The sequence below is a fragment of the Phyllopteryx taeniolatus genome, chromosome 11 (genome assembly GCF_024500385.1).
Source record: "Phyllopteryx taeniolatus isolate TA_2022b chromosome 11, UOR_Ptae_1.2, whole genome shotgun sequence".
NCBI lineage: Eukaryota > Metazoa > Chordata > Actinopteri > Syngnathiformes > Syngnathidae > Phyllopteryx > Phyllopteryx taeniolatus.
The window spans coordinates 28,031,437-28,058,146 of record NC_084512.1 but is presented as its reverse complement, the minus strand read 5'-3'; the positions used below and the strand labels follow the sequence as shown (position 1 = coordinate 28,058,146).

General features: G+C 40.6%; 1 protein-coding gene across 6 annotated transcripts in view; it reads right to left on the bottom strand.

The window, feature by feature from the left end:
* Positions 1-26,710, bottom strand: part of atrnl1a (attractin-like 1a) — a 106,315-nt gene that overhangs the window by 28,534 nt on the left and 51,071 nt on the right. For all 6 annotated transcript variants that reach the window (XR_009790832.1, XM_061790192.1, XM_061790193.1 and 3 more), the window contains exons 23-27: positions 25,880-25,974; positions 25,723-25,801; positions 24,192-24,349; positions 16,150-16,211; positions 13,425-13,503 (exon numbers count right to left, since the gene is read on the bottom strand). Coding sequence is in view for 5 of the 6 variants with exons in the window: in XM_061790192.1 (XP_061646176.1) it covers positions 13,425-13,503; positions 16,150-16,211; positions 24,192-24,349; positions 25,723-25,801; positions 25,880-25,974 (473 nt within the window). In the remaining variant the exon portion in view is untranslated. The remainder of the gene's footprint in view (positions 1-13,424; positions 13,504-16,149; positions 16,212-24,191; positions 24,350-25,722; positions 25,802-25,879; positions 25,975-26,710) is intronic.

Below are 26,710 nucleotides of genomic sequence, written 5' to 3'. Positions count from 1 at the left end.
ACAATTTTAGCCAAGATGCTAGCCAATAAAACCTTAACCTCCTGTTTCATGGGCATATTACAAATATTTTGTAATATTTCCACCTGGAGCCTTGGAGGAGGAAATGACTTTCAGTGAGTGTCAAACTGTTGAAAGCTGGATATCTCATTTTGTTTTAAGCGTCTTCCTTTTCAACTCATAATGTAATAATAAGCACGTCAGTTATTTGGAGCGATCTTTTGGATATTAAATTTTTTTATAGTGTGTGTGTGTGTGTGCGTGTGTGAATGCTAATAAGCTAGCATTTTGGGCCGTCATGGCTGAGTGGCCAGCTGCAGGGGCTCTCGCTGTTTGTTTTGCGAGTGCTAATAATGATGCCGCAGACTTATAATTAGCAACTTAGTGAGGTGAGGAAATTACAGACGAAGAATCAATGGTGGGAGGGACGATCGGCGGGAGGCCAACGTCCCGACTTGCTCTGACAACGACGACAAAAAACAAACAATAATGTCAAATATTCACATGTTGCAAAAACATCTAAGTCAGGAACAAGCTATGACTCATATTTATACTCCTTATTAATACTCAAAAACGTACGGAAATAAAAAATCATTTAAAAAACACAAAAGCAAAACTGGATAAAGAGCACCTACAGAAGTAACACTGGACCAAGAACTCCTATGGCAACATAACGGGATCGAGAACACGTATGGAAACAAAAGTGGATCAATATGTTGTATGGAAACAAAACTGGATCCAAAACATGTATGGATTTAGAAAACAGACAGCTACAAAACTGGATGAAGAACACATGGAAACGAAACTGAATTTAGAATGTACCGAAACAGAGCTGAATCAAGAACATGTATGGAAATAAAACTGGATTAATAACAGATATGGAAACAACCAGACCAAGACAATGTTGCATGGAAACAATATAAACCCATATCAAACAAAAGTGGACCAAGAACATGTATGGAAATGATACTGAGTCCAGAACAGGTATGGAAACTGAACTGGATCAAGAACCCAAACGGAAACAAAACTAGATCAAGCTTTAAAAAAATGCTATTAAGCATTAAATATTAACCACGCTAATGAACGCGTAACATTAGCCATGCTAGCCAACTTGCTAATAAACATTTTTTCGAGCCACACCAATCAACAAGCAACTGGCAAACATGCTAATAAAACAGGTAGCCACTTGAGAGATTATGCTCATAAACCGTGAAAATGCTACTAACATTAAACGTCATCCACAAACGTATTATGGCTAAATGCAAACAATACAGTACTGCAACAGAGATTTCCCTTTGAAATACAAAAGTTGTGACTCTCTCCATGAAAACAATAAACAGCAAGCTTGTGTACCGTTGGGTTTTGTTGCCTCCTCTCATCATTCCTAGCTTGCGACGACGACAACAACAGATGGCGAGCGAGCGTACCGAACGACAATCGAAACCTTTAGACGACGACATCTGCCCGCGTTTCTTGCGCGTCATTCCGCCCACTGATCACCACCATAGGTTTTTGTTTTGTTTTTTGTACTGTACAGTAAACCCTCGCTATTCTGCACCAAGACCCAATAAGAAATGGCAAATGATAGACATCCCCGCTCATCTTATAACAAAACTGAAAAGGAATTGGCTTTCAAATGAATGATTTTGAAAAAAATGCACCAGAAGTGCGATGACCTGGTATTGTCAAATCTTTGCAACCCGTAAACATTCCACTTCCTACCTGTTTTTCATAAATAAAGATAGCACTGTGTTGTATAAGAAATGTAACAAAACATAATAAAAGAGACGTTAAATAAACTAGTTATATAAAGTGTAATTACGGTACGTACTGTAGTATTCATGTTGGATGTGTGCCTTTAAGGGTCGGGGCCAAGTGAGAGAACGGTAGCAGCTGGAGCCGAAATTGCTCCTTGTGAGTGTTCTCATTTTCTATTTGGGTTTGACTATTTGTCCTGTTTTTTGCTTTGTTTTGTTTTGTTTTTAACGTGTCCTGTTTGCCTGCTTAGTCAAGCAGAATGGCGGATCTGTATCCTTTTTATACCGGAACAGTTTTACTGTGCAATAGTGGAGTTTTTTTTATACTGCCACTGTAGTTATGATGGAAATTTATTGACAATTTCAATCAGACAGAACGAGGTTTTAAAGGGCACTAGCAGTTAGAAAAAAACAACAAACATTACTTGCGTACCCCCATGTTTGTCCGTTTAATAAACAGCTGAAAAAGCATTGGTGACAGTGGCTCTCCTGGCCCACTTGCATTACAGTACAATTGTTTTAAGCAAAACAAAAACAAAAAATCAACCAAGCGACGGCTCGTAATTGGAAACACTCGTAAGTTGCGGCGCTCGTGAGTCAAAAAAATGATCTTACGCGATGTGGAGACGATGTCTTAAGCGACGATTGGTTGATTCGCAATGTTTTTTTATGTTTTGTTTGTTCTGTCCAGTCAGCCTTATCAATAATAGGCCTTTTTTTTCCTAAAGTCTCTTCATTGGCTCCAAGTCAGCTAGAAAAAGTTGTGCTACTGATCTATAAATGACTCAATGGTTGAGGTCCTGAGTACATGAAAGAAATGCTAATAGATTATAAAGAAAGTAGGGCTACGATGCTGCACGCAAATGGAATAAGTTGCAAACGGAAGTCAAGTCAGCCCCAAGTGTCAATGTTTTGAAGTGCAGGCTAAAAAAGTATTCTTTTTTCTCATGCCTATGATTGAACATTTTTCGAGTATTGCCATTTTTTTAAATGATCTTTCTTGCAGTGTTATTATTTTGGTAATTTTAGTAAGCCGCCTTTTACGTGTCTGTATTTTGTTTTCAAATGCTTTTAATCATGTAAAGCACATTGAGTTATCTTGCGTATGAAATGCGCGATATCGTGACGTTTGAATTCACTTTGCCTTTTTATTTTGTTTTAAACAACTCTTTCACTTGACATAAATTGCAGTACATCACTGATTATTCAAATGATCCAAATAAGGTCCTCCCCCTTTAATAACAGACCCCTTTGAGATGGTGATTTTAACATGAGAGTTGCATTGAGGCCACGGCTCCTTTAGAAAAACAAGGCTTCCGATGAAAAATGATATTTATCCATGAGACAATAATAGTTGAATACCTCGCCGGGTGATGAATGGTTACATTTAATTGGGGCGAGGTATTATTAAAGGCGGGTCATACGTGGCGTCAACTGCATGCGTATTTGCTGGCTTTTGTACAGGATGATGGATGACGAGACTACGTTTGAGCAAAAACAAACATGGCCTCGTTGTGTGCTTTGAAGAGGAGGTCATGATTTGCGTTATTATTAATATCAACCACAATGCTACTTGCGCTACTTCATCAAAGTCCAAAGGGTCACATGACCACATCGTGGTCATAGTATTTCTACCACGACCGCCACTTAGCTTTTTTACATCCTCGCTTGGGGCACATGAAAAAATACATTCAAGTTAATGCACATGTATGGACGATTCCTCTAAAATCGGCCATCAATACAGTTTGATGATTGAATAATAAGAATCTGAAACTTGCGGGAGTCATATTTGCAGTGAATCATGTCATAAACCGACTATCGTATCATAATCAGCGTGAATGCATCCTAATGTAATCGGAGGTGAATCAAATCCTGTCGTAATCAAAGTAAACTGTATCATATTGTTTTGTAATCTGAGGTAATTGTATCATATTATATACAACAATAATTGGAGTGAATGGCATCATAATTGAAGTAAATCACATCATATCGTAATCAGAGTGAACACTTGGTAATGTATCGTAATTGGAGTTAGTCGTATCATAACTGGAGTGTAACCTATTGTATCGTAATCGGAGTGAATCATATCATGCTGTAATTGTGGTGAATCATAACGTAATTGGAGTGTATCACATTGCATCGTATAATATTGTATCATAATTGGAATGGATCACGTGGTACCATAATTGGACTGAATGTATTGTATTGTAATCGGAATAAATGAGAACATACCGTAATTGGAGTGAATTGTAGTTTATCGTATTCTGAGTGAAAAATCTTGTATTGTATTTAGAGTGAATTTTATTATATTGTATTCAGAGCGAACCGAATCATCTTGTATCGTAATAGGAGTAAACCATATCATATTGTATCGTTATCGGAGTGAATTGGTATCGTATCGTAATTGGAGTCAATTCATTGAACCATAATCAGAGTGGACCGTACCATATTGTAATTGGACTCAACACATCATATTGAAAATCAAGGTGAATAGTATTGTATTGTACTGTAGTCAAAATGAATAGTGTCTAAAGTGGAGTGACTTGTGTTTTATTGTAATCGGAGTGAATCATACAATAATTGGAGTGAATCTCATCGTATCATAATTGGAGTCAATCGTATCAAATTGTACTGTAATCGGACTGAATCGTATCGAATCAGTCCCTAATCGGAGTGAAGGCATCGTATCGTGATTGGGTTGAATCGTATCCTGTAGTGTGTTACATTTTACGTCATTATTCAGTAATACATACTCTAAAGGCAGACTACACAAAAGTGCAACCTTTTGCAGTTGGGGCTTATGCCATTATTAGTTTTATAAATATATACATAGATAGATAGAGAGAGAGAGAGAGAGAGAGAGAGAGAGACAGACAGACAGACAGACAGATAGATAGACAGATAGATCCCATGTTAGCTTTTTCTCCAGGTATCTGAATTGCCAAACGTCCTTAGATCACGTATGTCACCCAAAAACAACAACAACAACAAAAACAGCCGAAAAGAACAGACGCTTGTGAAGTCTCCGGGGGGGGGGGTTGGGTGAAAAAAGCGCGACAATCAAGCAAAACAGAGGCGACATTAACCGCCCGCGGTGACACAGGCGGCAGCGTGCGTGGTGGTGGAGGCAGAGTGACGCCACGTAGGCGCCCGCTGATCGCGTGTGAGACCGCTTGTAATCAAACACTCCACATTGGCGCTTCTTTGTAATTATGTGCAACTTAATGATGTGTTTGCCGGCTTCATTAAAACACTCACAGACTTTTTTTTTCCACGTTATGGAAACTTTTAGCGGCACTTTAATAACCGCAGAGATTAGATCGCCGTCATGAATATTTACTCGGAATACATTCACGCCCCTGCTATACTGCAGATTTTTAAGCAATTGTTTTTATGGGTTTTTACAGTACGCAAGCAAGTCCGGATTTAGAGTTGCGCACCTTCCGTGCAGTACTACGTTATGCCACAACATGCCAGGCAGCAGTGAGCACTCCATACAATTCAATATGTGTGATGGAATTCAATATGATATGATTCACTTCAAATTTCTTACAATATGAAACGAGTCACTCTCATTACGATGTAATATGATTCACTTCAATCACGATGTGATATGAGCCACACAAATTACGATGCAAAATGATTCACCTTCAATTATGATACAATGCGACTCAATACGCATGAAACACTCCAATTACGATATGATGTGGTTCACTTCAATTTTGTATCACACAGCTGTGCAAAATTTACAGACTTCTATTTTAGAGAACTTGATGACGCAGTGATGCAAATGAACTGCGTGAACATTTTTTTAAGTGACAGGATCATTTCAGGGTTTGGCGAGGGCGCTAGCAGGTCCTGTCACCGTGCGCGGGGGTGTTAATGGTATTACCGCAACCGGCCATTCTGGCAGCTCGGGTAATGTGCGCGGTGTAATTGGCCATGATTTAAAGACCCTCTGATGGCTTCAGTAGCGTTCAGCACAGTTAAGCAAATGAGTAGCTGAGCATCAGACACGAGACCACGCACTCTCATATGACCAAGATACACACACAAAAAGACATATTTAGTCTATAGCATGGGGAAAATGACAGAAAGGCTGAAACTTGGTCACTCAATGACTTTTAACACAATAGGATGCAATTCACTCCGATTACAAAACTGTACGATACGATTTACATCGACTATGAGACTCACTCCGATTACAATCATGTGTTCACACCCATTACGATACATTTCACTCCAATTACAATACAATTTACTCCAATTTTGATAAGGTGCATTCAGTCCGATTATGTGCTAATCAATACGACTTAACTGTGATTAAAATATGAAAAAAAGTAACTTCCAATGATGATACTGCTTTCACTCCAATTACAATATGATACTATCCACTCCGATTATGTTACCATATGATTCACTCTGTTTACGATAAAAGATGATTCACTCCAGTTACGATACAATTCATCCAAATCACGATACAATAAGATACAATTCACTCTGATTACAATATGATACGATTCACTTCCAATTACGATACGGTGTCTTCACTATGATTAAGATACAATACAATTCACTTTGATTACATGATACGATTCCCAACCAATTACGATACGATGCGTTTCCTCTGATTACAATACCAAATGATTCAAGAAGTGAATCATATCATGTTGAATCCGAATTGGGTGATTCCTATCATAGTTTGAGTGAATCAAATTACGTTGAATCGTATTTTGTCACCGTATATTAGTTTGACTTAACTTTACCATATCGTATTGCATCGAATTTAGGTTATCCTATAGTAATTCGAGTGAATTGTATCACATTTTAATTGAAGTGAATCATATCACATCATATTTCATTGTAATTTGAGTTAATCATTACAATTAAACTGAAATTTATTGCATCGTAATTGAAGATAATCGTAGCAGAATTTGGAGTGAATCCTATCAAAATTGAATTGAATTGTATCGTAACTGATGTGAATCAAATCGTACTTTTAGTGATTCTTAATGTCATGTAACTGGAGTGAATCATATCGAACTGTATCGGCAGCATTTTTATAGTTATGATGAATATACGGTATTGGTAATGTATTGAAACATGTATGGTATAAGCCTTAGTGATAAAGATACCCATTTTAAAAACAAAAATCTTTCATCCAACAATAAGTGTATTTTAAGTTGAACAGTGTGTGGTTGTTTTTAAAGTGAATCGGTGTCATGGCTGGGTTGATGGTGATGAAGAAGACGCAAAGCCTCTTAGAGGAGCAGGATTAGCATGATCATTGTCCACGAGCTTATACCAGGACAGGCGTTTGTTTGCTGAAGAGATATGTTTAGCAGCGCATTTCCCACAATAGGCCGGCACGCAGGAGATGAAGCTTAGGGAGAATTTTGGACTCAGCTCTGCTACCAGCATTTTATTTTTTTTATTTTTATTTTTTTTTTTTTTTAAATCTAAATGTACATTTTGTGCTGATCTATGGGAGAATTTCCACACACACATCACTACGTTGTTATGCTGCTGATCACCACTTTTCTATACTCGAAACAAATTTACATAATTTTGCAGGCTTGGTGATAATTCGTATTCGGTAGGAGTTGCAGGCGTGACCCCCAAAAGTTGGATAAGTAGGGCCTTGTATCATTTCTTTTAAAATTCAGCCCCCAAAGCCAGTTTGACTTAGCAATATGAAATTCGGTAGACATGTCTATCATGAGCAGACCCACAAAAAAGTCTCATGAAGCCATTATTGAAAACATACAGGAAGTCTGCCATTTTGATTTAAAGCAGCCATTTTAGGGTAATTTCTGCCACTTCCATTAAAAAAAAAAAAAAAAAAAAAAGTCCCAAGAAGACATGCTAAAAAAGACACAGGAAATCTGAAATTTTGGTTTGAAGCAGCCACCATAACAAACACAGTTTTTATAACACGGTTCATGAATGATTTTATTTAAAAAAGTAATAATAATAATAATAATAATCTGCGCTAGACGTTATTTTCCCTTAGCAACAGGAAATTTGGTAGCCATGTCTATTACTTGTAGATACCCCCAAAAAGTCTCAAGAAGCCATCCCTTACAGGAAGTCTGCCATTTTGGTTTTAAGCTTTTTTCTTTTTCATGTGTCGACTGTACCATCCTTCAGATTTTGTTTTTCTCCCATGTTTTACTAATCGGTGACTCTCAGTGTGGTACAAGTACATTTAGTGGCTCACGGGCACAAGAAGAATTGCTGAATGTTCAAACTGCATGATACGTCTTTTTCCCCCCTTTTTAAAAAAAAAAAAAAAAATCCAGTTTAGTATATGTGTTAAGTACAGTTCAGTTGTATTTAACTTTTAAGTGCAATATAGTTAGATTTAATCTTTCAGAACTGTTTGTTTTTAGAGCTGCAAAATTTGAATAATGAAGTACAGTTTGTAATGTTAAAACTCTGCACAACGTTACAAAACAGTGGTGGGCATGCAGAGGTGGGCGCGGGGGGAGTTTGATGCCCACACAAACCCGTTTGGATGCCCCCCCCCCAGAATTTGGACACCCATGGCCACCGCCCCCTTTGGACACCACTGGGAATAAAGCCTAATTTTTGATGAGCACCTGGGCCTACTATACGCTACTGTATTTTAACGTTGCTCACAAAGGTGGCACTTGGAGAGCTAAGTAATATTTGAGCTAGCGCTTGGTGTTAAAAGTTTGAGAACCTCTTGCTCTCCAGTATTTCCAAGCTCATTTTATCACTTGCATCGGACCTCCAGGCCACTTGGGGGCAATACAAAACCCGTGGTCAGCATTTTTTCTTACAGTGCTAGCGCAGCCTATAAAGTTTTTATATGGAACGGTGCCTTCCATCAATAAAAGGATGATAAGATCCCAGGCGGTAGTGAGCTGCTGTGATATGAAAGCCGCTGCTAGCTTAGCTTAGTTGGTGCCCTGACTGGTGCGTTGTTGCTGTTGTGTGTATTTAAGGGGTGTGCACGCTGGGCTCCATTATTGATGAGCAGCATATCGCAGCAGCATGCAGCATTAATGCATCCTTTATGGAGCCATGTTTCTTTGCCGTTTCCTCGCTGGGGGGGGGGGTGTTTTCTTCTTTTGTTGTTTTTAACGTCTGAAATGATGGATGAGGAGGAGACCCCCGCCGCCCCCTCCAGGTTGGACCAGTCAGGGGATTCCAACCTGGCGCCGGCTTCGTCGTTCCATAAATTCACATCGGCTCGGCGGGAATGGCGCATCGTCCATTACCTTGCCGAGGCAACAGCGGGCTCTCCGGGGACGGCGGCGTGGAAGGGGAGGACGGGACGATGTTGGCGTTAACTGCGCGTAGGAAGCGTTCCGTCAGAGCGTTCGTTGTTTGTTCATGCGACAATCAACTGGAAATGAATAAGTCACGCGGATACAAGGTCTGTCGACGCTTTAACGCTTTCCATTTTTCAGCGCCAAAGGTATTAAAAGTTAATGCGTGGTGAGCCAGGATGTGTGTAAATATTTGTGGAAATTGAGCAAACAAATAGCCAAGGAATAACCGAAGACCTTCCAAACCATGGGAAGCACTGTACCTTTCACGCAGAACCCAGCAAAGCAGGATGAAGTCACAAATTCCACACAAAGACACTGACTTCGGCATTCAGATAATTAGATGAGGTTGAATATTTGTCAAACTTTACAACCCTGTGCCTGCTTACAAGTAACCTTTTTCGATGCTAATCGTTAGCTCGTCAAAGGCATTTTCCATTATGTGTTAGCATTAAGCTAAGGCAAAGTTGTTTGGTTGTAATTGTCTTTGTTTTATGATTAGTTTTAGAGTAAAGGTCAACAGGGAGTGGCCGTAAACAGCTTGAAGCCACTTTTTGAAAGGTCGTCTACTTGTAGTGTGTTGCCCGCAAGCCAAAGCCAAAGAAAAAAAACCAAACTTAAACTAATCGCCCGAGCGACGGATAAAAAAACTTGTAAGTCTGGTCACTCATATCTCGAGGCACCTCTGTATTAAGATTCACAACAATTATGACGCAATCCGCTATATACGGAACGTCACATGACCAACACGGGATAGCTGAGTGACTTCCTGTGTATGCTATGCTAACGAGCATAACTAGGATCGATGACATGATTGTTTGAAGGCGAACTTTGTGGCTGGTGTCTTTGGATAAAAGTTAAATACATGTATATCATTTATTGATACAAATCCGATCCACGTAAACACAAACCAAGCCTAAACATTGTCTATTGTCATATTTGGTGGCTCTGTGGTGACGTCTTGCTGTTTAAAGTTCCCGCAGGTGCTTTGAAACGGTGGCCTTCACCATTCACCTGAGCAGGGACGAAGTGCTTTTACCCGGTTTGCCGAATGCGCACATCCTCTAATTACTATACGACATGATCGGTGTAACACGATATGATTCGCTCCACTGAAAATGTACTGTTATGATGATGTGATATGATTCACTGTAATAAGTGCATAATGTGATTCATTCCAATTATGATATGTTTCACTCCACATTCGATGTGATACAATTCACTCAAATTACGATGCGATGCGATACGATTCGCTTTAATTAGGGTCTGTGTATTTCGCGGATTTTCACCCAATGCGAGTTGGTCTGGAAAGTATCCACTGCGCGAAACGGGGTTCAACTGCAGCCACTTTTTTTCCCTGGCTGTTTTCACCTGCCGGGAAGCCGCGCGCGAGCGAGCCCCGACGCGGGCGATTCCGCTCGGACGCCCTCGCCGCCGCCAGGTGAGCGCCGTCGCCAGCCGAGCTGCGCATTAGCTTGACGTTTGTTTCCGAGGCGATTCCGGCGAGCGAGGGCACGCCGCCACCAGGCGACTTTAAGCGAGCGCGACAGGAGGCGGGAAAGCGATACGGTGGAGCAAGGACATCTCCCTCAAGACACGCGCTGCCGTGATACCCTTTTTGTGTTCATCTCGTCCCGTCCCGTCCGCTTAGGATTCTTCCCGGGATGCGCCCCGGGCGGCCCTGTCTGCGCTAATATATCTTCCTCTTCCTCATCTTCCTCTTCCTCCGTGTCTTTGTGCTTTGTGCTGCCGTCCTCTGCTCAAGGTTGTCAATGTGACTGATGTGCGAGCGGGTGGACGCCCGTCTGGGATGATTGATATGTGAACGCACTCGAAAATTCATCTTAAATGACACCCAAAACAAGATCACTGTTAATCAAATTGCGGTTTATCTACGTTCAGTGACTCTTCAACCTCTGATGCCAACGCGCCTACACAAGACGGCGTAGGCTAAAAACCTTTGTCATTTCGTATCACTCAGCTCCGATTGTAGCTCATTTGGACGATTAAATATAACCTCTGGAATTTGCCCATATCATTTCTGCCGCCATCTACAGTGGCGGTAATTGGAAGCAATAAAATGATGATCATAATTGTGAGCAAAGCTCTTTCTTTTTTGTGACGCACTTCACTCGCGGATGTGTCAAAACCACCAGAATGTAGCGCCAACTACTGGCGAGGAGGACTTACTCGAGGTCAGATTTTTCTGCCTTTAGTATCGGCAGCCTTCACGAGTACCCGATACCTTGAAATTAAGCCGTATGATCATCGGACTTTGGCGACCTGCTTCACCTGTAATAAATAGCATAGGCAAGAAAGCATGCTAATTTAGCATCGTCCATCTGTGTAGTATACCTAATTCTAGTACCTGATTCGGATTTCTTTTCTACTGAGAAAGTTTTCAGAAGTCGCGTTTGGAACCCCTTAAACAGAAAAGAATTGACCAGGATCTACTCACTTCCCAAGATTGGTGCGTTTTCAGATAGCTTGAGAAATGAAATGAGCATAAGTGGAATTTTCCGAACTTTTGAACCTCCTTTCAACATCCCCGACACAGCCACATTGAAAAGAAAACAAGGAAAACAAATTAGCACCATTAGCCTTGGCTTTTTTGTCACCCGTTCCTATTGTTAGCGTCGCCTGGGTGCGTCTCACCGCTACACAAACAACAAAACAGCTCACAGTGAGGCAGCAAAGTCAAAGACAACAAATCTTCCTAATTGGGCCAGTGAAACTGAAATATTCAGAAGTCCATTTCCATGTGAAAGCACTCATCATCATCATCATCATCATCATCATGAAAGCGTCATAATAACTAGTTGAAAAATGACATTTCTGTTGTTTTTTTTAAATTACCTTAGATCAGGAACATTATAGGGCACAAATAATTAAAATTTAAATAAATTTGCCAGGGACTACAGATGGAAACTAGCCATAGCCTAGCTATAATCTGGAATATATATGTATATGCAAATGTTCATCAACGTGCACTGTCCCTTTTGAATGAATGAATGAATAAATAAATACATAAAAAAAGAAATGAGAGATTGGTCTTGATGATATTTAAGACAATTCTGTATAAAATTTGTACAAAAATACAAATGTGCAGATAAATTTAGGCTTGTTGTCCACACTATTTCTACCTTTGATCAGGAGGATGATACATTGCCTAATTATGTGTAAAGGTTTGGTCATGCCACTATTTAGTAGGATTTTGCATTTTGCATGTGACAGATGCATACAGAGAAAAATATACAGAAACGAGTGAGTCAAGCGACTGCCAGTGCGTGTGTGCGCGTGTGCGCGTGTCACTCCTTTCCATTCCATTTAGCATCACTTGATGGGCCTTAATTGGTTCATGAGCAGCGCTAATTAAGGGGAACGGTCTTGTTTACTGTCTCAGTGACGCTCGTTAAGATTTTTTTCTTCCCCTTCAGGAGGCGCGGTCACCGGCTTCACCCTTCACGCCGTGTGCAGGGCACACGGGCACGCGTTCCGGAAACAGGACACGGCTACACTCGCCAACATTCGGTAGGTTTGCTACAAAACGCCATGGATCATTAGTAGAAAATTATATATTTTTGGTTTTTGTTGATATTTTTAAATTACCATCGTTTAGGATTATATGGCTTTTTATATAGGAGCTTTTTCGCGAAACTGCTTAGTTGGATTTCCACAAAAAGTCTTAAGTAGTAGAAAAGGGACTTATTTTTAATTACCTTAGATCAGGAACATTCTACAAGTATGGCACAAATATGACCACTTTTTAGTAGTATATTGTCCAAAAAGTCATAATTAGTAGAAAAAGAACATTATCACTTTTTTTAATTACAGTCAAGAAGGAACATGATCTTATCGACATTTAGTGGGATTTTGTACCCAAAAACATAATTAGTAGCCAAATGACATTTGTTTGAGTTAATTGGAAATTTCTACCTCATTTCCATTGCACCATCCAGCTGAGGAGTTTATGTACAGTATTTTAGGCATATTCATCAACAATATCATAAGACTAAAATATGAGCTGGTTTTCGTCACTTTTTTTGTTGGATTTTATGCCAAAGATTAGGTGTGAATATGTTTTTTTTTTTTTTAAAGATTCCATCGAGTGGAGGAGTTATTGTTTTTGTGTTTGTGCATGTACTAGCATAGCTAGCGTAGCATCATTACATTAGCCGTGTGGCTTTGTTTTGATCAAAAGGCCAAATGGAGACTTGGTTTGGGAACGTTACGGGACACAAATACCAGCTTGTTGCTTTAGTGTACTATTTAGTAGGATTTTTGTACCCAAACTCTGAAATAATAAAACAATAACAAACAAAACAGACTACTAAAGCGCGCCGAGAAGCACGGTGCAAAGCGGGAGTCGTACCTCTCTGCGCCGCGAGGCCCAGCACGTCTGCTTGACTTTCCAAACTACGGCGGCGACCAGCAGCAGAGACAGGAAGCAGCTGCGGGGACAACGCCAATCACATCAATCAATCAATCAGCAGAGACGCCATCTTAACATGAAACTATTCTTCGAGTCGGCCGCTCGGAGGCGGGAGGATGCGTTGACTCGAGGGACTATTTCCAGTCGCTCGGTTTATTTCTTTGTGCAAGTTGACCGTTATCATCAATAGCTGGTGGGAAAAGTGTTAAATAAATCGCGTGAAACACTGAAACAACAACTTCGCTGTCAATGACCAGCAGATGGAGATGGCGACGTCGCACTACTTTGGATTTGAGATCAGCACAGCTTTTGAGTAGAAGATAAACATTAGATGATGAAGGAAGAGAAGAAGAGAAATCCCAGCATGTCAGAAATCGGACAAGTTTAGGGACCTGACGCTCGAACAGAGTGTGTTTATGTATGGTAGAAACAGAATGTGTCGCAGTAGCTAGTACAAAGTGTGCGTCGTGACCGTGAAAAAAGATGACGCAGTTCATTAAGTCCAAGACAAACGGCGTGTCAAAAAGCCGCTGACGTTCAACTCGAGCCATGCGGTGAGTCAGCGGCGCTCACGTTGCGTTTCTTAGTGGTATACCCGTAAGTACATTTCAAAAGCCCTTCCTCAGTCTTGTTTTTGTTTGATAGTTTGAGAGGATTAAAAAAAAAAAAACAGTCAAAATATTAGCATCAAAGTCACTGTTCTGCTTGACGCGTTTCTTTTAACGAAAATGTTTTCGACGCGCTTTGCTCATAAACCGGTTGTTTTGGGTAGAACCGACACGCTCTACCGCTGATTACGAAGGAACAGAAAAGTCTAGAAACAAACTTGGTTTTACTGGCGTAGAAGTTCATTCAGTGCTCATATTGTCACAGAGCTCAACATTGTGTCAGTCAACAGACTCTAAAAGCACTTGCAAGATGGGAAAACGGCTGCCGGTCAATCAGTTCAGGATAACTGGACTACTATAGACCTAGTAGTCGTAGTCGTAGTGAAGTGGTTCATGTGGTATAGAGACCAAGAATCAAAGAGGAAATGAGCACTTTGGGGGGGAGAATGTTGTGTGGATCTCAGGCAGCTGGAGATGGAAGCCACCAAGAGGCCACCGTGCTTTACAACAATGAACAAGTGTAACACACACACACACACACACACACACACGCACGCACGGTTCAATGTCTGCGGGCCAAAGTCATGTTGGCAAACAAAGCTCGCCTCTCAAGGAGAACGTCTGACGACGACTTCCAGCTAGGGGAAGCGGCTGAGAAACTGCTGAGGCGGCGGCGCTGCGACAATGCGCGCCTTCATCCGTGCGCGTGTGCGTGCGCGGGCTGGTTGAAAAGGCTACAAGTACGGCGTAATGAGCGTGACATTTGCCGAGGAGGCTGCAGCTTTGGCCTCTTCGCTCGCCGCTCGACCTCATCAAACTCGGGAGTGAAAAAAACAAAACAAAACCAAATGACGAACGAGCAGGAAGTCACCAATGGGGGGTGGGGGCAACTTGGGCAGAGCAAACACGGGAATGCAGCATACAAGCTCTTCATGTGTTCGACGCATCAAACACCTGGTGGTAAGAATAATCATTATTGCAAACGTACGCACTTTGAAACCGGGTGTTCACAATACGCTTGAGTAATGAACCACACGCTGCTTCACCAATTCCAAAGACGTCGTGTTCACATGATTCAACATGATGCCTTTGTTGGTGGTAAACTGGCACACACACACACACACACACACACATGCAGTGAGTGTCCCCTACTGATGACATCATCACTCTCGGCTCGCCTAAAGGTCGCTGATGTCTGAAGGCGGGCCTCGGGCACTTGACAACAGTTTGCTGCCACTCGTGGCTGCACACGCACACACAGACACACACGCATTGCGGCGTGGCAGCACGTCGCCCGAGGACAGCGGACGTCCCCGTCAGCTCGTTACTCGGACGTCCGGCCGCGCGACAAACTCGTCTCGCTACGTGCGACACTGAGACAGACTCGTAAACAATTTCGCCTCTGCGACAAACCTTACGTACGTGATGTTGTAAACTTCAAAGATAATTTTATTTTGAGTCTTTGAAGAACTTCAACGATTTTCATCTTTGATAACGTAACGTATTTTACACGACTGTGTTTTCGTAACCAACGACCAACTTTGACCCGTTTGGACGGGTCTCGAGTACAATTGAAACTTTCAACAAACCGGACGCACGTCATTTTGTCATACAATTGAATCTTCAACACACCTCACGTATGTGTTGTTGTAAACAACAAAAACAATTAAATGCTGACAAACAGAACATACACAAAGTCAATTTAGACTCCTCAACTAACCTAATTTACAAGAAAATACAATTTAAATTTTGATGAGAATTATGCTTTCGTCAAGTAAGTTTTCATAAACATCAAAGACAATTTTAACTCGCGGGTAAACCAAACGTACATTTTCATACGTCTCATCTCACATTTTTGCAAACATAAAAGACAATTTACTCTTCAACAAACCTTTTGTACGCGTTTTCATGAATCTTGAATACAACTTCAACTTCGACAAACCGTACGTACGTTTTAGTCAGCGTCAAAACTTGGTATTGTTGCTTAAATTCATAACAGAATGAAATAAGTTATAGATATTAATTGTAAAAAAAATAATAAGAAATAAAAAGCATACCTGAAGAAGGTGACAAAGAACTGAACCAGGTCCATGATGCTGTTGTGCTGGGAGAATGCAATCTGATGGAGAAGAAACATTTTTGGCATTTACAACATTATTAATACATGAATTTTCCAGATGTACAGTATAGCAATATTGTTTAGATTATGGTAATAAAAACTGGGAAACACCAAGAGTTCAGGTTTATTCCTTGCAAATGCAGCCCCCGAAGCCAGTTTGAGTGGGTGGCGACATTAGATGATTTGCCAGAAAACAAAACAAGACCTCGGATTGATTGATTAAAAGCTCAGCATTTTGCAATGTAGAGTGGGTACGGAAAGTATTCAGACCCCCTTACATTTTTCACTCTTTGTTATATCACAGCCATTTGCTAAAGCCATTTAAGTTCATTTTTTCCTCATTAATGCACACACAGCACCCCAGATTGACAGAAAAAATAATTATTGTTGACATTTTTGCATATTTATGAAAAAAGAAAAACTGAAATATCACACAGCCATAAGTATTCAGACCTTTTGCTGTGACACTCATATTTAACTCGGGTGCTGTCCATTTCTTCTGATCATCCTTAACTCATTCACTGCCAGCCTTCCCAGTTAACATGGATATTTGACTTCTAAAGCCGTCAGTGGCAGTGAATGTGTTAAGATTGTTCAACACCTTCATTGGAGTCCAGCTGTGTTTGATTATACTGATTGGACTTGATTAGGAAAGCCACACACCTGTCTATATAAGACCTTACAGCTCACAGTGCATGTCAGAGCAAATGAGAATCAGGAGGTCAAAGGAACTGCCTGAAGAGCAGAATTGTGGCAAGGCACAGATCTGGCCAAGGTTACAAAAAAGATTTCTGCTGCACTTAAGGTTCCTGAGAGCACAGTTCCCTCCATTATCCTGAAATGGAAGACGTTTGGGACGACCAGAACCCTTCCTAGAGCCGGCCGTCCGGCCAAACTGAGCAATTGGGGGAGAAGAGCATTGGTGAGAGAGGTCAAGAAGAACCCAAAGATCACTGTGGCTGAGCTCCAGAGATGCAGTCGGGAGATGGGAGAAAGTTCTAGACAGTCAACCATCATTGCAGCCCTCCACCAGTCGGGGCTTTATGGCAGAGTGGCCCGACGGAAGCCTCTCCTCAGTGCGAGACACATGAAAGCCCGCATGGAGTTTGCTCAAAAACACCTGAAGGACTCCAAGATGGTGAGAAATAAGATTCTCTGGTCTGATGAGACCAAGATAGAAATTGTTGGCCTTAATTCTAAGCGGCATGTGTGGTGAAAACCAGGCACTGCTCATCACCTGTCCAATACAGTCCCAACCGTGAAGCACGGTGGCGGCAGCTTCATGCTGGTTTGCAATCAAAGGAAAGACGAAAACCTTCTCCAGAGTACTCAGGACTTCAGACTGGGCTGAAGGTTCACCTTCCACCTAGACAATGACCCTAAACACACAGCTAAAATAACGAAGGAGTGGCTTCAGAACAACTCTGTGACTGTTCTTGAATGGCCCAGCCAGAGCCCTGACTTAAACCCAATTGAGCATCTCTGGAGAGACCTGAAAATGGCTGCCCACCAACATTCATCATCCAACCTGACAGAAGTGGAGAGGATCTGCCAGGAGCAATGGCAGAAGATCCCCAAATCCAGGTGTGAAAAAACCTGTTGCATCATTCCCAAAAAGACTCACGGCTGTTTTAGCTCAAGAGGGGGCTTCGACTAAATACCGAGCAAAGGGTCTGAATGCTTATGGCTGGGGGATATTTCAGTTTTTCCTTTTTAATAAATCTGTAAAGATTTTAGCAATTCCATTTTTTCCGTCAATATGGGGTGCTGTGTGTACATTAATGAGGGGAATAAATGAATTTAAATAATTTTAGCAAACGGCTGCAATATAACACAGAGTGAAAAATGTTAGGGGGTCTGAATACTTTCCGTGCCCACTGTATAGACTACAAACAGCCGGAATATAAAGTATGATTTGGTCTACATTGGGCCCGGGGAGACGCTAAATGGCCCTAATAGCTGCAGAATGGGAGTTTTGTCTCTGGTGAATCCCGTGGGAGAATGGAGGGAGGAATGGATGAGAACGGGCTAAAGAGGTTTAGCGTCAGCCAGGTAAAAATGTCCTGGAAAAAAAACAAAAAAGCTGCTTTTTGCTCCACAGGGACGGGGCATTAATGCGAGCGTCGGGGAGGGAGGGGAGCTGGCTGGGCTTCCTGGCGGCCAATGCAGCAGTTTATATCATCCTGACAATCAGATCAATTGTTAGCAAAACCCCAAACATGCACACGCACTTTTCACACTTTGCTTACACGTTTTGACCCTAAAACTTCCCAAAAGCGTCGTCGTCATCATTTCACTCTACAATGGCCGCAGTCATTAAACACACACGCCATCGATCATGCCGCGGCGGCCACACCCACTTCCTTCCGCTCTTCCACAGAGCCTCAAAGTGTACGCCACAGTCCTCTTACGTAACATATGAAGTGTGTCCAAGCCTGCTAGCCAGTAACTTTAGCAATAAAAAAATATATACAATGATTGGGTTTGTTTTTACTAAACATTTTTTGTAAACATCAAATGCCAGCTGGCTAGTAATTCAAAAAAAATGTCTGACAAGAAAATATGTTTATGTAGATTCTCAGTCATCCAGGTCACGGTAATCCGCGAAGTTTGAATGGAGGCAACTGGATTCTTCTTGTATTTAATCCAAAAGACTTCTTCAGTTCAACATTTCAGGTGTCTAGTCTCCCTATTTAAAGCATTTGAGCAAAATCCACTTCTGTTAGTCTCTGTTAGCCCATCTATGGTGTTTTGAATTGTGTTAGCAATAAACTAGCAGACAGCGATGTTATACGACGTTCCCATTTCTTGACAATGAAAGAGTGAAAACAGGCACTAACGAATACTTTAAAGAGTTTTAATAAGTTTAAGTGTGTTTTAATATGTTTAAATGTGTTAAACTATTTTTAAAATGTTCTTTTCCATATGGTCTCTCGATAGCACAGATTTTTACCAATTGTAATCCCCCCCCCAAAAAAACAAAAAATCCGATACAAGCACTAAATCGTAAGCGCTCGCTTGGACCTCCCGTGTAAATCCATCCGGTCAACATTTGTGCACGTACTGTGTGGCAGATAAACGCTAACATGAGATTAATGTCGGTGCCGTAAATCAGCATGACAACGCACGCGGTGGGAGTCAGGTACTCACAATTTACCAGTGGATGGAAAAAACTTCACACACACAGAGGTGGACGTATACACACTAAGTCACGTGGACGGTTGCTGGAATCTACTGTCGACTTCCTGCTGTTAAAATGTTCAAATCGCTTTGCCCCCGGATGAGCTGCATCAGCACCCCGACGCTTAATTGCTTCCGCTTTTCTTTTAATCCAATCAAGGACACTTTTTCACCTGCACCGCGCGCGTTTGTGTTTGTTTGTGTGTGTGTGTGTGTGTGCTCGCGATATCTGATTAGCTGAGGCTTCCTATCAAAGGATGGCGAGCAGAGACCATAAATAAGCGGGCGGGCGGGCGGGCGGCAAATCAAATCAAACGACCAATCAAGCGGTTGCACCTCCCGGAGAAGACTTTTAATCAGGACACCGGCACGCACACAAACATAAACAGAAGAAGTCAAACTGAATGCCAGCGCGTGGTGATGATGATGATGATGAAGACGATGTTGATGATGACCATGACGATGATGATGATGATGATGATGAAGTACTAGAGCGTCTCCAATTACCGGAGTGTTTTTGACATACTTGGCAAATGAAGAAGATTCTGATTCGGAATGTACGCGTTTCTACGGAGATCAGAGTCAGTTTTGTCCAGAAAGCTATCAAATGTATTTAAACTGCCACATTCATCACATTTCCTTTCTTGATATTCTTTTTTAAATTTCCGTTGATTGACCGCAGTCTCAGGCAGCCAGCTAACGTTGGCATCCAGCTGTACTTCTATTGACTTGAAGGCAGCGCAATCGGCCACACCCTGAATGGAAAGTTAACAGGCTAACGATTTCGATAATCGACTGTTCAGCAAGATCTCCAAGCACCGCACGTGGCCGCGCAGAGAGACCGAACAAAACATATTTATTGAGTTGCTCCAACAGGCGCCGGGAGTCGGCAATTACCGCGCAATTGGCCGTGATATTTATTGGCGGCTTTTAGCGGACTTTTTTTCCCCCGCTCTTTGTTTACAATGCTCACCTACAACTGCGAGGAGCGATTCCGCTTTCGATATGTTCCCGGTCGGCATTAAAAGACAAACCTTTGGAGTTCCTTTGAAAGAACTAATTACAACACCAAATTCATCGTCGTGGTGTAATGGTGCGTTGTATATTTATTAACCTTTTGTTTTTATTTGTCTGTCAAAATATGTGTACATGAAACCGGTGCAAGAAATTTTGGGGACTGAGGATTTAGAGCAAGGTTTTATGGACACACCCATTTTTTTGTTTTGTTTGTTTGTTTTGGGTTTTTTTTTTTAATTGCGGGACCTCCAAACATGCATTGAGTCATAAGTACAGTATTACGTGTGAATACGCCCCATCGTGTCTTCAACAAAACATTTGATTGCGTTTTCGGAACTGGCAAAGAAAATGTAGGGTTGCCCAAAAAAAAAATGTTTACTAAATATCAAATACGACTGAATAGTTGTCAAAGATCACAGACAATCTAATCTTCTAATCTAATCGAAGAAAATGTTGGAGTCTCAAATGAACTCACCAAATAATAAAGATTATACTAATACATTTAGTCTTCAGTGATCTTAAAGTACAGGTTTTCGCCAAGATAAAAGACAAATTAGTCTTCAACAAATTTGACTTAAACAAAAAAAAAAAACAACTGTCTTTTGACAAAGCAAATTTGGAGTCTTGAATGAACTAAAATTGAAGACAATTTAATCTGCGATGAGTCTTTTCCTTCTTTTACAGCGCTCCCTCGACTTTCGGCATTCAAGTTGCGAGCGGTCCATTTGTTTGATTTCTGTGCTTTTTGTCGCGAGCCAAGATTTGCTTCGGATACACGAGTGAAGGTGAAGAACGGAGTGTAACGCTTGCCTCGTGAGCGTCAAGTTAGCAGATGAACGTCAAAGTTGCTGGCGTAAGTTTCCCGGACAACGCACCGGCGGCGTGCGCAGGTAGCGGCGGCGTCACGCCGCCGACGATAACTCGGCGGTGAAGTCGTGCGAGCGAGAACGAAGGCGCAAGGTCGGCGTGATGACGCCGCTCATCAGCAAATCTGTTCCGGCACCACGAGTCCAAACGTCCTGAACAACACCTCCGAGAATCCCCAGGCGCTGATGACATCATCACGCCGCCGGGGAAACATTCACAGGTCACGTTAGTCGATGTGTGTGTGTGTGTGTGTGTGTGTGTGTGTGTTTTACGCCTCACCAACTTTGAAAAGTTAGTGTAACATGCAAATTAGCAACACATGCTGCCTCAGTGTGTGTTTTTTTATAAAGATCGAATATAATTTTCAGTCCGCAAGAAACAAACTGTACGTGCGTGTGTTCGTAAAGATCCTTTTGCGTTTAACATACGTTTTCATAAATATCTTCAACAATCTACGACAAACGTACAAGTTTTAGTCGACATGGAGTACAATTTAGTGTTGAACAAACCTGTTTTTGTAAACAAAGATAATTTTGTCTTTCGACATACTTTTAACGTACACGATGTTTCATAGAAAGACAATTTCGTGAACAAAGTTACGTACATTTTTTTCCTTAGTTTTAAAGACAATTTAAAGATCAATAAACCTCAAGTCTTTCCGTAAATAGCAAATAAATACCATTTATACAACTTCTTAGAAAACATCAAGGACAATTCAGTCTTCAACAAACCTGACCTGCAAGTTTTCGTAAAAATCCAAGACAACGTAATTAACGCTAAACCTGTCGTATCCTCTTTCGGCAAGATGAAAGGCCATTTAGTTTTCCAATTATCTAACAAACAACTTTTGGTGACCATCAAAGACAATTTCGACTTCAACAATGCGTTGTCGTGAAGATCAAAGACAATTTCGTGTTTAACAAACCTGACGTACGTGTTGTCAGAAACATCGAAGACAATTTAGACTCTCAAGGAACCTTCTGAAATATCAGTCAATTTGCTCTGCGACAAACCTGTTATATGCTTTTTAAATAAAGATCATAGACGACTTAATTCATGACAAACCTGTCGTATTCTTTTCAGTAACGATCGCACAATTTGGTTTTGCAGTTTTCATAAACATCAAAGACAATTTTGCGTAGCTATTTGCCTAATGATGAAAGACGACCTAGTCATAAACCTTCATGTTTGCGTAACACATCACACGCATTTTAGTAAACATCAACGACGCATTAGTCTTGAACAAAACTTAACGTTTCCATGAATATCAAATCAATTAAATCTACTACGATTTTGACGTTTTAGTAAACGTCAAATAATTCACTATTCACCGAACCTAAGGTACGGTACGGGATTTTCGGAACGATTGAATGCAATGTACGATGCAGACCCACCACAAATAAACTATATATCATCATAGCGCATGTCATAATAATAACAATGATAATAATAATAATAATATACATGCAAGGGGATGGTGTCATGAACAATTTCTGGCTTTGTCGCCAGAAGGTCAGCGGACGAGCCGACGGCGCCTCAGAAGGATAAATGACCCTGAACGACATTTTCAAACATGCCACAATGAGCCGACGTTTCTGTGACTGCAAAGGATTATGGGAAATACTTTAGTCATCATATCGTTACATCTGTACGCTATACGGACCACATTTTCGCTACTGTACATTTCCTGTAGGTGTCATAATACTTTTGCCTGTATGCCCGATTTTCAGTTCCTGTACTTGTCCCAAGACTTTTGTGCACATTTTCTTCACTTTTCACTTCCTGTAAATGTCCGCATCATTTTATAACTCAAACTCAATTTTCACTTCCAAGTACTTCTGTCCACATTACTTTTCACTTCTTGGACGTGTCCCAACGCTTTTGTCCAAAGGCATTTTTGACTCCCCAGTAATTTTGTCCAGACTTCACATTTTCATCCTCGACGTGTCCTAATACTTTGGTCCAAATTCCACAATTTCTTAACTTTCACTTCATTTAGGTGTCCCAATCCTTTATTTTTAACTTTTTATCCAAATTCCACATTTTCTTTGAATTGCCGTCCATGTCCCAATACTATTGTCCAAACTCAATTTTCACTTCCTTGAGGTGTCCACATTTCCTTGACTTTGCACTTCCTGTTCCCGCATGTCCCAATACTTTTCAATAAAATGTGACTAAATAAAACAAATGATAGATTATACTGAATGATTGAAAACAAATTGTTATATGTATCAAATCTCATTAAATGAAAAATAAAATGTGCTAAAATACAACCAAAATAAATAAATGTTGAAAATATTAAATACAAATTTAAAACTAAAATTAAAACAACTAGTAAAATAAAATTAGGACCTAATAAAATAAAACAGATAAATGAAACTTTTTGATGAACAGAAACGGATTAAGTGGAAAAATAAAATACAATCAAATGTTTAAAAATGAATCAATGTGAATGTAAAAGATATTCTCAAATATTCAGAGATAAAATGAAAAATCAATCATTCAAAGTAGTAAACAAAAATGATTGAATAAATGTATAGCATAAAAACAACAAATGACTGAATATAAAAAATAATTTAAAAAATTTAATGATTTAAAAAATATTACCAAAACATTGTAAATCACAAACCATGTAATTACCAAATAAATGCAAAAAAAGTGTTTTAAAAAATTAAATGACAAAAGTAAATTAAATGACAAAAGTATAATTATTAAATATTATATTATTATATTATAATATGATTAAACAAAAACAAAACCTATTGTTTGATTTTAAAATGTGGACTATTTTTCATAGCATTTTGTAATCAATAATGATAATAATAGCAATAAGAGTAAAAAACAGATTGTTGAAATGAAAGTATGTGTGTGTGTGTGTGTGTGTGTGTGTGTGTGTGTGCGTTGGCGGCGTCCGACCTGTATCTTGACGGGCCAGCTGAAGTTGGACACGTAGATGTAGAAGGTGACGTTGTGACGCCGCTTGAAGTTGAACTTGTCGCACGAGAAGCTGTCTCGGTGCTCCTTAATGTTGCGCCGCGCCGTGATGGACATCTCCTCCCCCGAGATGCTCCCGGCTAACACACACACAAACAAACTAACGCAATCATTTCAATTGACAAAAATGTTGGATTTTTTCATTTATTATTTTTTGATTTTTTGGGATTTTTTTCATGTCAACTGTATTATTGAGAATTACTGCGGTATAATTTGTATATTTTACTCAAAGGTCATTTCATTAATTTTGTTTTTATATGCTATATATTTTCTGCATCTTTTTGGGGTATTATGCACGTTTTATTTGCTTTATTTCCCTTTTCATGCACTGCACTAGCGCATAAAAAACAAAACAAAAAAACAAAAAACATCTGCTTGCCTAGAAATATCTCCGATGACATCATAATGCAATCAAGCTGGGAAGTGGTCAACAGCGAGCAAAGTGTTCTTTCCCGTCAAACGTTGTCGAGCGTTTCCGTGACAACCGCTGCCGGTCAACATCAGCTTCCTGCCGCGAATATGAATAAATAACAAAATACAAATAAAATATTCCGCACACCTGCGGCGGCTTAAACGGCGGCTAATGTCGTCGCGCTCGTTCGTGTTCAAACTCCAAACGGCTTCCGATAAATCGGCTCAGGCGAGGGCCGATTTGAAAATGTGCTGGCGGATAAGCAAACTTAAAACGATTACAATTTCAAGCATTGAAATAAAAAAATCGAATCAACTTCATCATCAAATAAAGAAAATAGCTATTATTAAAATTTGAGCAATTTCAATAAAGAAAATAAAAATAATTTAAGGCAAATGAAATAAAAACAATAATATGTATTCTAATTACAATTAAAATAAAAGCATAATTATTAAAATACAAATAATGTTGACAAAACAATTTAAACTAATAAAAATAAAGTATGAATTAAAATTACAGATGAAAATAAAATGTGAAATAATTTTTATTAAGATTAAAATAATGGAATAAAAACAAAGAAAATAAAAATATAAAAGTTAAAATAATATTTTTTTTAAAATGTAAACACATAAAGAACTTAAATTTGAAAATAAAATAATAAAAATACTGGAAATAAAATCATTAATTAATTCATTCATCTTCTGTTCCGCTTCTCCTCACGCGGGTCGCGGGCGTGCCGGAGCCCATCCCAGCTATCTCCGGGCGAGAGGCGGGGTACACCCTGAACCGGTCGCCAGCCAATCGCAGGGCACATACAAACAAACAACCATTCGCATTCACACTTACGGGCAATTTAGACTCTTCAATTAACCTTGCACGCATGTTTTTGGGACATTAATATTATTAGATAAAATAAAAGTAAATGAATGTCTGATCACAAATACATTGAATTGATACTTAACAACCCGGAAAAATAATGACATTAAATAAAACATAATTTAAAGAAAAAAGAAACAAAATGGTCAGGAGACATTTGAGCACCTGTGGAGCTTAAGGACCAAGTGATGTTGAGGTTGAAGTTGGTGGAAGCGTTGATGGACATGTCCAAGTTCTTGTTGGCCTAAGCACCGCAAAGACACACACACACACACACTTATTAACACGCGCACACACAATATGGCGTTTGTGGCGCGCTTACCTGTTCCGGCGTGGCCATGAAGTTGATGGCGGCGTAGTGTCGGTCGTCTTCCTGCAGCAAGCTGAAGGTGAACTGGTAGTCGATCAGCAGGTTGTCTGGACACACCGAACGCAAGCCGTTTAGGCGGCGACCCGAATGTCCGGCGCCCTCTGAATTCCGCATTATGCGGTACGACAAGTGTCGGTAGCGCGTCATCAGAAGCGGCTCCGAAAATGTACGGTTAGGTCTCCCGCGCCCCATTTAGGCAGCGACCTCATCGGGCCTGAACACCGTCTACCCTCGAAACTCCATTACGCGTAAAAATGAATTGTTTGTGAAGAGAAGATAGATAGGACATTTGAACAACCTCGGAATATATCGATATTTATCTATCCAACTTACTAAATAAGCAACCATCCATCCAGCTACCTTATTTAACCAACTACTACTACTTTATTTGAACAAAAACTGTGAAAGCATTTTCCCATCTTCGCTGCCCATCTTGATCTTGCTGCAAACGTGCGAGCGTCCCCTTTCCACGTCACCTCGTGTGCTTTTGGGCCTTACGCGAACGAGAGCCATTAACGTGGCATCAGTGGACGCACGGAGCAACGGCGAACGTGGCGGAGAGCGCTTCCAACGCGTCGTCGAGTCGGGTGGCAAACATTCCGCGCGCCCTCGAAGCGCTTTCGCCGCCGCCATCTGCCAAATTTGTTTACCCGGGTGGCGTGCGGCCAAACGTCTTCGCCACGGCAACGCGGCGCGATCGTCACGTCCCATTTACACAAAGTCCAACACAAGATTCATTTATAAAAAAAAATAAAATAAAATAAAAACTTTCCATCCAGAAAA